The sequence below is a fragment of the Acomys minous genome, assembly GCF_964271855.1.
Source record: "Acomys minous genome assembly, chromosome: 6".
Lineage (NCBI taxonomy): Eukaryota > Metazoa > Chordata > Mammalia > Rodentia > Muridae > Acomys > Acomys minous.
The window spans coordinates 75,953,646-75,967,303 of record NC_140487.1 but is presented as its reverse complement, the minus strand read 5'-3'; the positions used below and the strand labels follow the sequence as shown (position 1 = coordinate 75,967,303).

The 13,658-nt window shown below is 44.3% G+C and overlaps 1 protein-coding gene across 13 annotated transcripts in view; it reads left to right on the top strand.

Moving 5' to 3' along the window:
* Nucleotides 1-13,658, top strand: part of LOC311600101 (uncharacterized protein) — a 170,813-nt gene that overhangs the window by 83,010 nt on the left and 74,145 nt on the right. For 10 of the 13 annotated variants that reach the window (XR_014780132.1, XR_014780133.1, XR_014780134.1 and 7 more), the window contains one exon: nucleotides 10,307-10,428. Coding sequence is in view for 5 of the 13 variants with exons in the window: in XM_084786399.1 (XP_084642525.1) it covers nucleotides 10,368-10,428 (61 nt within the window). In the remaining 8 variants the exon portion in view is untranslated. Of the gene's footprint in view, nucleotides 1-10,306; nucleotides 10,429-13,162; nucleotides 13,365-13,658 lie in introns of those variants that run through there. The other 3 variants (XR_014780137.1, XR_014780138.1, XR_014780139.1) reach the window with 3 other exon arrangements.

Below are 13,658 nucleotides of genomic sequence, written 5' to 3'. Positions count from 1 at the left end.
CTTTGCTTTGCTTTGTTGTTGTTTTTTTGTTTTGTTTTGTTTTGTTTTTTGTCTTGTTTTGTTTTGTTTTTAAACAGTTTCCTTACATAGTCCTGGCTACCCTGGAACTCACTCTATTGATCAGGCTGGCCTGGAGCTCACAGTGATCTGCTTGCCTCTGCCTCCCTGAGTGCTGGGATGACCGCTGTGTGCCACTGAGCCCTGCATAGACTTAGTTTATCAATGGGAAATCTGAAGTTCATATTCCTTCTTGTCATGTGACGTGTAGGATGTCTCAACGGCTCTCCAGTGATCTAAGTAAGGAATGATGATTTTACTTGTATTCCTGGAAATTGCCAGAAGGTTTAAAGGGGGGGGAGGGTAAAAAGAATGAGGAAATTTTCCCTGTGGGGAAGACAAAAACATTTTCGTGCTGTGGAGGTTTCTCATGAAAGGAAGGTTGGCCAGCAAGTGGCTGCATCTGAGCAAGGGGGATTTCCACATTTGGGGAAACATGGTAGTAATTAATGACTTCAGAGAGCCAAGAAAGTAGACCATGTTGGAAAAACAGCATCTTCAATGGCCAAGTCATTGTCAACTGGTGGGTCCCGAAAATAAGATTGCTTTAGAATGAAAACTTTTACTTGTGGCCGGTTACCTGTGAGCCCTCCCTCCCATGGGTCTAGGGTGTACTGCGCCCCTGGCTGTGGGCTTCTAAGCCAACCCCTGCCTTCCTTCTTTGATTTTGACTGTGATGCTCGGATCTAGCCAGCAGAATTGTATCTGTTCGAAGAGAGACTGATTATTGGGAACTCTGGAGCAAGCACAGGGAATGAGATGGCCTGTTCCCCGTGCAGCCATCATCTATCGAATGTTCCACATCCCAGGCCTTGTGCTGAGAACATAAGACACTTACCCTGATTTGGCCTGAGTAAACCTCGACTCGGGGAATTTGAATCACTTGTCTAGGACTGTGCCGTTTTCACCACCAAGCTCACAGCATACAGGCTCTTCCTGTATGGAGAGCCGACTCCTGCATTGGAGTGCTTTCACTCTGGATACAGCCTCTGGCTTCTTTAACTGCAGCCCTTTTCTCTTCCCTGCACAGCCTTGTTTAAACTGCGTCTGCTCTTGAGTTGAGCTCATCAGAGTGTCCATGGTTACCTCTCATTTTCTGGAGCAGGAATCAGGGCTGGCAGATCCGGTATTGCTCCCTTCTCCATCCACTTAGGGAGGATGTGTGCTCAGAGTCCTTGTGACCTGCTTTGAGCCTTGCTTTCATCTCCTTCATCGGTTTTATTAAAATGTGTATGAGCCCTCATGCCTCTTCTCTCATGGTTTTTCTCAAGATTAGAAATAGCTTGCCAGATTTCAACAGAATTTTCCAAGGAGAAGGTCATTTTTTTTTTCAGGAAGGAAAATAAAGCTTACAAAGGAAAAAAAAAAAAAGAAATCTCTGAATTTGAAAAGTAGATGCGGGATCCGGTACAGCATCGATAAATTGAGCAGCCTGTTCTGTGCGCTGAAAAAGCTGCAGGTTAAAGCGTGTCCTCCATGAAGCAACATTTCCATGCTCCCAAACCATATGACGGCTCTAAAGTTAGCTCTGTCCTGTGAGTACAGGAAGTACGACAAGGCAAGCGTAAGGAGGGTTCTCGATCAAGCTGCAGTGGGTATTGTATTTAATAGGAACATCACAGCATTCGGCAATAGCTTAGCACATTTCTGCTCAGTCAGACTTGTAACATGCCCATTAGAGCTTAGCACTGCCTTTAGAATATTTCTTAGGAATAGCCAGGAAGTGTTGAATTTATTTCAGGTTGGGGAAGCTGAGCAGATGCGCGCGTGTGTGTGTGTGTGTGTGTGTGTGTGTTTGTAATGTGAGCTGCTTCTAGAATCTACAGACTCCTGTGTCCCTTCTTCCTTGATTTCTCCATCCTCGTGGCCAGCAAACACCTGCATCTTTCCCCTATGTGGAATCTGAGCTTCCTCCTCTGCCAGCCAAGGATAATGGTTCCTTTAAAGTACTCACTTGATTGGTCCAGGCCCACCTGGATAGTCTCCATCGGTTCAAGTAAACTCAGTTGGGGCTAAATCCCTCAGAGACAGCAGTCTCTAGGGTTTCTTTCACTGGATAACCAACCAGCCCCAGGCAGCCATCTTCACAGTTTGCCTACTGTCATGAATCAGATACTGGGTTAACTTGAGATACAGTCTGGAAACAGACTCTTGATAGGGCAGAGTCAAAGAATTTAAGTTTTTAAAAAATTCCTTCATCGTTTAGTTTTCAAATATACATATAGGTCTTATGTTTAAATGCATATGTATTTGGGGGTCCGCACTCTGCTATTTTCCATCAACACATGGTAAAACACTGTTCACAAGCCTATTTTAGAACACACAGTGCTTCAAGGGCTTGTGGGTTTCTACGAGGCGGAGACTAGGGTTAAGGTGGAAATGAGGTTTCTAGTAGATAGTGGGGAACATTTTGCTACAGATGAGGAAAGGACAGTGGCTAAGATTTTGAGGAGCCCAGAGCAGTAGTTTGTTTCTATTTTAGCATATTTACTGAAGACCTTTGAGGATGGTAATTCTTCCATTATTTTCATGGCTTTGTTTGGTTTTCACAGTACTAGGAATTGAACCCAGAGCCTTACATGTGCTTGGCAAGTGGCCTGCCACTGTGCTCCAGCTTCAGCCTTTCTATTACATTCTATGAACAATTCTAGAAGTGCAGACATAAAGGGACTTTATGTATGAGAGCGTGTGTGCACATTCGTGTGACTTATGAGTGATACTTGAATAATTTTTTTCTAAATAGAAGTGCATTTTGGCTGTTTGAATAAGCTTTACCGGGATGTTGTGCCCCTGGTGTGGACAGGAGTGCCCTTCATTTTAACTTCCATGTGCTGTGGCCTGCAAGTATACTATAAGTCTGCAGCACTGTCTGAGTTTTGGGCCCTGCTGATTGCTGAGCTAAAGGTCTGAGCCCACAATAGGCCATCTTAGAAATGAGGAAGCCAGGACAAACCTGAGAAGACCATAGAAAGAGAGAGAGAGAGAGAGAGAGAGAGAGAGAGAGAGAGAGAGAGAGAGAGAGAGAGAAGAAAATACCATGGTCATTTTGTTGGCCTTGTCATTATTTTTGCTGAAAGAGCTAGTTAATGAAGAATTTTTAGATTTTGGTTAAAGAATAGGAGATAGCTTTAGCTTTTGGAAAGAACATATGTAAAAACATGAAAATATAAGAAAAAGGGCAAACATCTCAGCCGGTGAATGTTTCCATCTTTCCTCAAGAATATTTAGGCTTTCCCCTTCTTGAAATCATGGCCAAAAAGGCACGGAAGGAGGACATTTCCCACATGTTTTCTCGAACTCTCCTAGGCATTCAGAAAATGGTGAGAAATCCTGCTATCAAGCAGAGAGAAAGTTCATCTGCTGTATGAGACAGTGAGCGAGTAACAGGACATAGAGTGCCCGTGGGGAGAGAGGCCAGGCTGGGGTATCAGTTAGTGATACTTGTAATATCTTAGAGCAATATGTATTTTGTGTCTTTTGACTAAGTGACTGTTTTTTCATAGTCAATCACTTCATGGATGCTGATAATATATTACAGATGTTATATTTTTACTCCAAAAGCTTGCACTTTAAAATCTCCCCCTTTCATGCCCGCCTTCAGTCATTCATCCGGAAAGGTCTGTGAGACATTAAGGGGGTCATCATTTAGGTACCAGGAGCACGTCGGTAAGCACAACAGATGAAGTCCCTCCTCGCTGGGAGTTTCTATCCTAAGACGAGGGCTTAGAAAACACAGCAATCCTTACTTTTCATGATGTGCTACATCTACGTCTATTTCTGTTGCCGTGGCAAACACCCTGACCAAAGCAGCATGGACGACGAAAGGGTTTCTTAATTTGGCTTATAAATCCAAGTCCATCATTTTAGAAAAGTCAAGGCAGGAACTCAAACAGTTAATGACGTTCACAGCCCAGAGCTAAGTGAGAACAAACACATCTTTGGTCATGGAGAGGTGACTCCATGCTTGCTGAGCTTCCAGAGGGCCTGAGTTTGGCTCCCAGGACCCAAGTCTGGGAGTTTGCAGTCACCTGTAACTCCAAGTGTACAGAGTCCACGATGCCTTCCTCTGGGAGCAAGGACGGAGCCTTTAACTTCCTTTCCTTGGCTGTCCTCTCTTCCTCCTTGCTAACAGAGCCCTCTGTTGCTTAGAACAACAGTACACACACACACACACACACACACACACACACACCAAGTGATGCATCAGGATGCTTGACTCGGTCATAAAAGTCCCATTCTCTTCTGATAGGTACTCCATTTCCCCATCTCCTTCGCAGCTAAGGGAGTCTTACTCCTAGCTAATGAGAGCTGAATGAAAGCGTCTAGGGTTACATGTAGCTGTCTGGAATTCCATGGCAAACGCTGGAAACCTGGTAGACATCCTGATTGTAAGGCAAAAGGCATGAAGATTAAAGATCAACGTGTTAGCAGTAGCAAGGTAGAGAGAACGTCTGGGTCCTAAATACTATAGCCGGGTGGCTGAAGCTCTGCAGTTGGTCATCGATTGATCCGTGGTCTTACGAAGCCCCAGGCTCGCCTCAGACTTGCTTTGTACTTGAAGTCTGAGGATGAACGAAAAGCTCTGGCTCCTCCCACCTTTCCCTCTGTGGCGCTAGGATGACTTGCACTGTCACTGTCCTGGTCATATGCAGAACTGGGGACTGAAGCCAGGGTTTTGTGCATGCTAGACAAAGCACTCTGTCCACTCCGCTACACTCCACCCCAAACATCTTGTTTGTTAAAAACAACTTAAAAGTTAACCTCCATTTCATTATTTTATCAAGTACAAGAAGTTTGAGGACACAAGCAAGAATTGTCCTTTGACCGTGTCAGTTTTGAGATGCTCTTTAGATATTTATGTGCAAGTAACTGTCCTGCGCCTTACCTTCCACGATGGAACAAGTTCTAGACCTTTTAAGCCTGCATACAGAGACGTGTAGCATATGATTATAGTCCTAGGACAAACCCATAAATGTCAAGGTGAGAAAATGGCAGTGGCTATAGAGTCCCCAAATTAGAAGTTGGAGATTGGTGCATACAACTGACTCTTGGAGGCCTGAAGAGACAGCTCAGTGGTTAAGACTACAAACGGCTCTTGCAGGAGGTTCAAGTTCAGTTCCAAACCACCTGGAACTCCAGCTCCAATGGATCCAATACCTCTGGTTTCCCTGGGTGCCTGCCTCACCTCTACATACCTACACAGGCACACAGACACAGACATGTACACGTACGCACACACGCACATAATTAAAAAACAAAAGTACTTTTTAAAAGCTGAGTCCTCTTGCATAATGAGGTTAGCAAGGCTGAAGTTAAAACAGAAAACTCAGTTAGGCTTCAGTGGTAGAGAAAATGCACCCTGAGGACCAGGAAGGTCTCTGCATTTCCAGCAACCTTCTGTCACCGTGGTGGGACAACACTGTCTTAGAGAACTTGTTTCTGTTAAGATGCTCTCTTTCCTATGTAGCACAGCCTGTGTGTATTACTACAATTCTCTCCCCCCTACTGCCCCCCGCCCGTTACATAACAAATAGTCTTGTGAAAATTCCTCACTACCTTAGTACGCCAAATTGAGCTTTTAGCACCGTTTCTTGTTGCTGATAAAAATCAGTATCCACAACCCAATCACACCTGTGTCCATTAGCGCTCTTACGCAGGGCTGCACTCACGGTTTTGGTCATTATATCTGCTGATGCTTGCGTTTTCTCCCTAAACACTGTACTCTCTCTGTATTCTGGACGGTTTTGACTCCATCTACAGAAAAGAACAAGTGTGAGTTGTTGAGGGGTTTTGTTTGGTGGGGGTGATTTTTTTTGTCACTGGCTTTTCAGAAATAGCTATTGGTTCTTGTTGGTGGTGGTAGTGGTGGTGGTGGTGCGCTCTCTCTCTCTCTCTCTCTCTCTCTCTCTCTCTCTCTCTCTGTGTGTGTGTGTGTGTACATGAGTAACCAAGTCTAAAAACATGTCTATGCAGGCTAAATACCTTTGTAGTCTACCCATCCTGTGAGTCCATGTTCTCCTTGGGGTCCGTTGGCTTTGCATAATCTGCTTTCTCATTCTCCCAGCTTATCAGTGGGGTGAGGGATGGGGGCCATTGCCTTTCACTTTGTCTTTCCCTGTTTATTCCAACCAGCTCTTGTATTTGTTAAGCACTGTTTTGGATCTGCATTAATTTTAAGTCCCCTAGGAGCACTGTGTTCCCAAACATTGTATTCTGCACTCTCATGCTCAGATCACTTTGTGTGGTGCCAGACACCTCCTGGGATCCCAGGAAATGTTCTTTCTTTCTTAAAAAAAAAAAAAGATGGGCAATTACTCTAGGATGCTCATAAAATATCTTTTCCCCGATGAGTTCCTCTTGCCTCTTGTTTAGCCTCACTGACTTAGGACAACATATCGGCCGAGAGACACTGAGGCTTTGGGAGGACTGCCTAGGCTCTACACACAACTGCATAAGCAGAGGTGGATACCAACTCGTCTCCCAGGAAAGAAACAGTGAAAAGCCTTGGAACAGGAAAGCTCCTAGCTGTACCTGTGAAATGTTGGGAAGATGGCAGCCGCCTTACTGGGTGGGCCTTACGCCCTCACTGTGGGAAGCGGTTCTTGAACCACAGAGAATGCCCTTCCAGACTGTCTGCTAGCGGCATAGGCTGCAGGTAACAGGGGCTTCTGTGCAAATACTCAAGCCAGCTGTTTTCACATTCCCCATCTCTCAGCTTCCTGTCTTCCTAGGAAGCAAAGTTGAGCTTGCTTCTGAATTAAGCCAGGACAGAATAGGACCATGGACAGTGGTCCCGCTGCCAGGCCCCAGTCAGCCGGAAAGCCAGCATTCTGTGTGGCAAGGAACCCTGGGAGAGTGGCTTTGCGCAAGCGTGCTATGTTTTACCCAGGGGTCACTTCTCTTTCTCAGAATGCCTTTGGGATGACAGGTTCTTTCAGAGGCCCAGATTCCCTATACAAGCTTTCAGCTCCTGAGTCTCTCTCTCTGTGTCTCTCACACACACACACCCAAATCTCATTTTTGCAAATCTAGCTCCTAAAAATGTTTAAATATATCTTCATTATGAAACATTTCAAACAAACAGAAAATGCTTTAACAGACATCTGCACTTAGAACACCCACCCGAACAGATCTTCATATCTGAATTACTCGTGGAGCTGTTGTACAGCGTCTGTAAGTACTGTTGACTCTCTAGTTCACGCTCTTTCCTCCTCCTTCCTCTCCCCAAAAGTTGTTATAAGTCATGCCGTTCCCATGTGTGCATTTATACTTTCATTCTACAGATCTATCGATAAACAATATACAGTATTACTTTGTGCAGTATAAAAATATAAAATAAGTCACCACCATGTGTTGTTTATTCATCATTAGTTTTTAGATTTCATATTGCAACCCATTGTAATGGGCCCATTTCTTACAACTGCTGTAAACTCATGCCTCCTTTGACTATCTCTGCCAGTTACTCTCTATTCTGTTACTTTAAGGACTTGCGTGTTATTTTTAGTTTGCTATTTGCTCTACCAAACAATGCTGCAATTAACATTTGCATACCGGTCTCCCAGGCACGTGATGCTAGAGATTTTCCAGGCCAGAGCTTCAAATCCTGCTGTTGCTGACATGGGCTGGGGGAGGGGGGCAAGGGGCGGGGTTGTGCTTCCCTGTCAGTCAGCATCCCTCACCTCCTCCCACGTGGTCCCTCAAGCACCACTGCTTCCTGTGTGTGACAGCAAATCTCATCTCCAAACACTGGCTGAGTTTCCCCAGGGGAGAGTGCCCCTTGACTGACTCGCACTAGTCCAGGCAGTGGACCCAGCTGTCAGAGTGCTGGGTCTCACCACTGATTTTCATACACATTTTCATTTTGTTTCCCCAGGAGTTCTGTTTCTGTGTATCTTGTTAACATCAGATATTTTCAGAATTAAAATTTTTGTTGCCAATTTACGGGTATGAAAAGATGACTTTTCCGGCTGGAGAGATGGCTCAGAGGTTAAGAGCACTGCATGCTCTTCCAAAGGTCCTGAGTTCAATTCCCAGCAACCACCTGGTGGCTCACAGCCATCTATAATGAGATCTGGTGCCCTCTTCAGGTTTTCAGGTGTATATGCAGGCAGAACACTGTATACATAATAAATAAATAAATCTTTAAAAAAAAAAAAAAAAAAAGAAAAGATGGCTTTTAAGTTTTGTTTCGCCATAGTTTCTATTGATAGTGAACATTTCCGTGTGTGTTTGCTCTGTAGGTTTCCTTTCCCAGTACTTGTCTATTCAAATCTTTTCTTTCTTGCTTGCTTTTTAAGTTGCTCTTAGGACATCATTTTAAGTTTTAAAACTATAGTCACTTCAACAATTTTTACATCTTGGAAACTATCTCTTAAGTTAATCTTACTTTGTTAAGGACATTCTTTTATTTTGAGTTACTGAAATATAACAATACTGTCTTTTATGTTTAATACTTTTGTGTTTTATTTAATTTACTTCCCATCCCAAGTGTGTAACGATAACCCATGTGTGTTCTGAGGAATATATACTTTTACTGTTCACATTTAAATCTTTCAATCAAGTTAAGCCGTGATGGAGTAAAATAGTATAGGCATACACAATTATTCCAACACTTATCTATTCAACAGTTTGTCTTTGCAAATTTATTTTGAAATTTAGTAGAACAATATCCAGACTTAGTATTTTTCTTCAAGAGCTTGGCTCTCATGGTAGGGTATCTGAGCAGCTAATAGCATCTCTTCCCCTGGCCAGCTGAAAGCATCTCTTTTTCCTTTCCAGCTGGGACTTCCCATTGTTCACGGGCATCTGTGAACCGCCTCCCCACCCCCCCCCACCCCCACCCCCACCCCCCCCCCCGACCCTGTGTAGTCTAAATCTGTCCCATCAGAATGGACGCGGGCATGGGTCTAGCATTTCTCCAGTGAGAACTACGTGGAGTTACGTTAAAGTAAGAGTGGAGGGAATAAGTAAGGTTCCTCTTATTTTTAGAAGGTACATAAGAAAGAGATTTACCCTTCCTATCCTTGTGTAAAACTGGAGGAAAATATAATGCCTAATACTGTGACAACATCTTCCCACCAAAGGAGACACATTGGAAGCTGGCTCAGAGACTGGCTGAGCCGAAAGATGAAAAGGCCCCTGGTCCTGATGCCATCCAGTGGCGGCAGTAGCCAATACTGGATCACCTGTGAGCTGAAATCGTTCATTTCTTACTGCTCAAGTCTATTTATGTTTTATTGCCTGTTACAGCTACATTTTGAACTTCTATTTTAGATTATGTATGTATGTATGTATGTATGTATGTATGTACTTAATCATGTGTGTGTTGAGTATGGAAGTCAGAGGTCAATTTGTGGGAGATGTTTTTTCCTTCTACTTTGTGGCTCCCAGGGGTTACGCTTAAGTTGCCAGGCTTTGTGACCAGCACCTTGACCCACTGAGCCATCGTCTCCACCCTGAACTATTGTATTCAATGTGAGCTTTGTGGTCATTGCTCCATGTTCCCAATCAGATTGGGAATTTTTTTATGTAACGTGTCTTGGGGAGACCTAATTCCTCATCATAGTATTACATTCACGAATATCTTTCATATTCAGTGTTTAATGCTTTGGTAGAATCTGTTGGATTTGGGGAGCGGGCCATTGAGATTGGATCTTGTTATGTAGCCTAGGTTGCATCAAATTTTCAATGCTTCTGTCTTATCCTCCTGAGTATTAGATTACAAGTGTCCCCAGCCCTGCTTACTTTTCTTCATAGACAGTTAGAATTAACAGTTCCCTTGCCGTGTTGGGATAGCAGGTAGATGCAGCCGCAGAGATACGCTGATTGTAATTTTCCGTCTTGTGTGTTCCCTAATGCAAGGATCATCAGCAGACTTTCAGCAACCTTCTGGGCTCTTTAACAACACAGTATGCGTGTGGGGAGGTGGGGTAGGGGGTCTCACCCTATCCTGGATGGTTAAGCACTGGGCCTGGCTCCCCACCCACTCTCCTCTAATGTCCTCTATCAGCGTCCACACACAGAAACCAATCAGGGCTCTGTCTTCAGCCCCATTCTTCACTTTGTATTTCTGGTTCATAGAAAAGTTTTATATATTAGACCAGTTTTTTTCTTTTGTATTCTAATAACTATTACGATGTGGATATAGTTGATATATATCCTCCAGGAACTTCTGTGCTGAAGTTTAATTCTCATTTTGAGACATTAATAGAGTAGCAACTTAATCTAACTGTTGGCCTTGAACTCACAGAGATCCGCCTACGTCTGCCTCCTGAGTGCTGGGATTAAAGGTGTGCGCCACCACTGGTGGGATGTGTGGAAGTCCTTCAACTGAGCCGACCACATTTCAAGTCCGTGCCTGGCTTCGTCCAGGTAAGTTCCCAGGGACCAAGGAGACCTCCGGTGAGTCCTCCGGGTCTTTGCAGTATCATGACCTAAGGAGCAGAAAGGAAAAGAAAGGAGTGACAGGTGCTGATTTCCAGCAAAGAGGGTGGGAAGGAATTGTCAGTGATATTTCATCTCAAAAATGAATTTTGATCAAGGTCTAGATATATTTTGTGCTCCTCTCCTTATATAAACTTAGTATGTAAATATAATCAAAATAACAGTCATTAACATTGCAAAACTTATTTATTAAAATATGTAAAGCAGACAGCTGCAACAGTGGTGACTAAGAAGTATAAAAATACTCTGTTTAACAAGTTTTTCTGAACTCCTACTATGTGCTCACACTATACTGGAAGTAGGCCTACAAGGATAAATAACACAGGTCTCTGTAATTAAAACTGAGGGGATGAGCTGGGCGTGGTGGCGCACGCCTTTAATCCCAGCAGTTGGGAGGCAGAGGCAGGCAGATTGCTGTGAGTTCGAGGCCAGCCTGGTCTACAAAGTGAGTCCAGGACAGTCAAGGCTACACAGAGAGACCCTATCTCGAAAAAACAACAACAAAATAGAACAAAAACCAAAAAAAAGCTGAGTAGGTGGGCTGGAGAGATGGCGATTAAGCAATTAAGAACATTGGCTGCTCTTCTAGAGGACCTGGATTTGATTCCCAGCAGCCACTCGGCTGCTCACAACCTCCTCTAACACCAGCTCCAGGGGATCTGATGTCCTCTTCTGGCCTTTTCAAGCACTAGGCATATCTGTGATACACAAACATACATGCAGGCAAAGCATCTATAATATGAAATAATAATTAAAAATTAGAAGTGGTCCTATATTTATTATAGAACAAATAGAATAGGTTTTTTTTTTTCTGATACAGGGTTCCTCTGTGTAGTCTTAGCTGTCCTGGACTCACTTGTAGACCAGGCTGGCCTTGAACTCACAAAGATCTACCTGCCTCTGCCTCCCAAGTGCTGGGACTAAAGGCATGTGCCACCACGCCAGGCTAGGGTATATTTCTTAAAAGAGCATTAGTTTAGGAGCTAGAGAGGCAGTTCCATTGTTAGGAACATGTGTTGCTCTTGCAGAGGACCTGAGTTCATGTCCCAGCACCCAGGGCAGGATGCTCACAACTGCTTAAAATTGCAACTCTGTTCTGGCTGACTTAGGCACTGCACTCACATGCACATATGTGTGTGTGTGTGTACTCACACAATTAAAAACAAAATAAAGTCTTTTTGAAAATTGGTGTTAATTTAGCTGGGCATGGTGGTTCACATGACCGTGGCCACAGTGTTTTGAGACAGGGCTTTTCATCAGGTGATGAAGGTTAGGTTTCCTAGGGTGGAGCGCCCCCATGACTGAACAGGGTAGGTTAGGTTTCCTAGGATGGAGCGCCCCCATGACTGAACAGGGTAGGTTAGGTTTCCTAGGGTGGAGCGCCCCCATGACTGAACAGGGTAGGTTAGGTTTCCTAGGGTGGAGCGCCCCCATGACTGAACAGGGTAGGTTAGGTTTCCTAGGGTGGAGCGCCCCCATGGCTGAACAGGGAAGGGCTGTTTTATAAGAAGAGAGAGACTAGAAAGCACAGGCATACTTTGTCTCTTGTCATGTCAAGTTCTGTGCCACTTTGCATGTGTGGCAGCTAGAAGGTTATCACCAGGTGAAACAGAAGTTTTGACTCCCACAACTCTAAGCTAAACAACCTCCTTTCTTCATAAAGATCCCCAGCCTCGTGTATTTTGTTAGAGCCATGCCAAACAGGCTAATAAACAGCCATTGCCCTGTGTTTAGAACAAGGGTTTCTAAGGCTTAGGACCATGCCTCCGAGAGACATATAAATACAGGTTGAAGCTGGAAGATTGTGAGTCCAAGGCCAGCCTAGTTACACAGTAAGATCTGACCAGGAAGAAGAAGAGAAAACAGAGGTAAGAGGAGAAAGAGGAAGGTAACTTTCAAGAGATGTTGTATGCCTGTGTTCTTAGCAGCAGTATGCGCAGTAGCCAAAAGGCAGAGGCTCCCTGTGTCCCCCGATGGAAGAATAGAGAAGTGTACATAGGATGCTATGTCGTTTGGCTTTAACAAAGAAGGAAATTCAGAGGTGTTAGGATACAGATGAACACTGAGAACATTGCGTTGAGTGAAACAAGCTAGTCACAGGGAAGAGAAGTCACTGTATACTTTTACTTATATGAGTGCCTAAAATAGTCATAGAATCTCGGTCGCCAAAGCCTTCACCATGAGTGACATGGGAGTTACTGAATGGGTATATAGTTTCCATTTAGCAAGGAGAAGAATTCATAAAGATTGGTCTGTTAACAGTAGTGAATAATGTTTTACCACAAGGTTTTAGTTAAAAGAAATAAAAAACAAAAATAAAGAGTGGATGCTTGCTACAGGCAAGGGGCTGTGGTGTTCACACGGAGCGTCTAACCGAGGGCCTGATACATCGTAGGTACTTGGCTAATATTTTGCCTGCCTTTGGCTTCTCCTCCCCCATCTCACATCCCATGCAGCCGGACAAGGGCCAAGTGGTTCTGGGAGCCAGTTCAGCAAACAGAGGCTCTTCTCTCCTCAGGGCACAGAGGGGAAGAATTTCAAATATTTGTGATCTGATATTTGTCCTGGTCACAGCAACCCTTCCTTATGCCCAGTTACGCTCATCCAGGCTCAGCTGGCATTTCAGCGTCCTAAAGATAGATCCTGTTTCTACTTCCTAAAGCAAAATAGAATTGCAGTGGACTTTGTAAGGAAGAAAAAAAAAACCGTGGAAGAAAGGCTTCGAGATGCAATCATGATTGGGCTTCTGGGCGCTGCCTGCAGCCCCACACAGGAGGAGGGTGAGGTAATTAGCATGTATCTGCAGTTCTGTACTTGTCTTTGTCCCTTCGCTGGCTCTGCCTCATCCTCCTGTGCTTATTTTTTCCCCCCAACTTGGCCAAAAATAGAGAGACACAAAAAAAGTTTCCTTGTACTTTCTTTGGCTTTTCTAGTTTTTTTTTCTCCCCTGTTGCGTTTGGTTTCTTTTTGCGTGGTCTTTCCTTTTAATTAACACCTGCTTGCCCCTCGCCCCTCACACCTCACCCCGATATGACTGTGGCTGTGGGACCCTGCCTGAGTGCTGTGTGGGTTCCTGAGCCAAGAGGGATTCCCCCGTGAGAGGACTGTGTTTCCGGTGCCAGCTTAGGGCAGAGCTTCTTGGTGGCTCTACTTGGTCT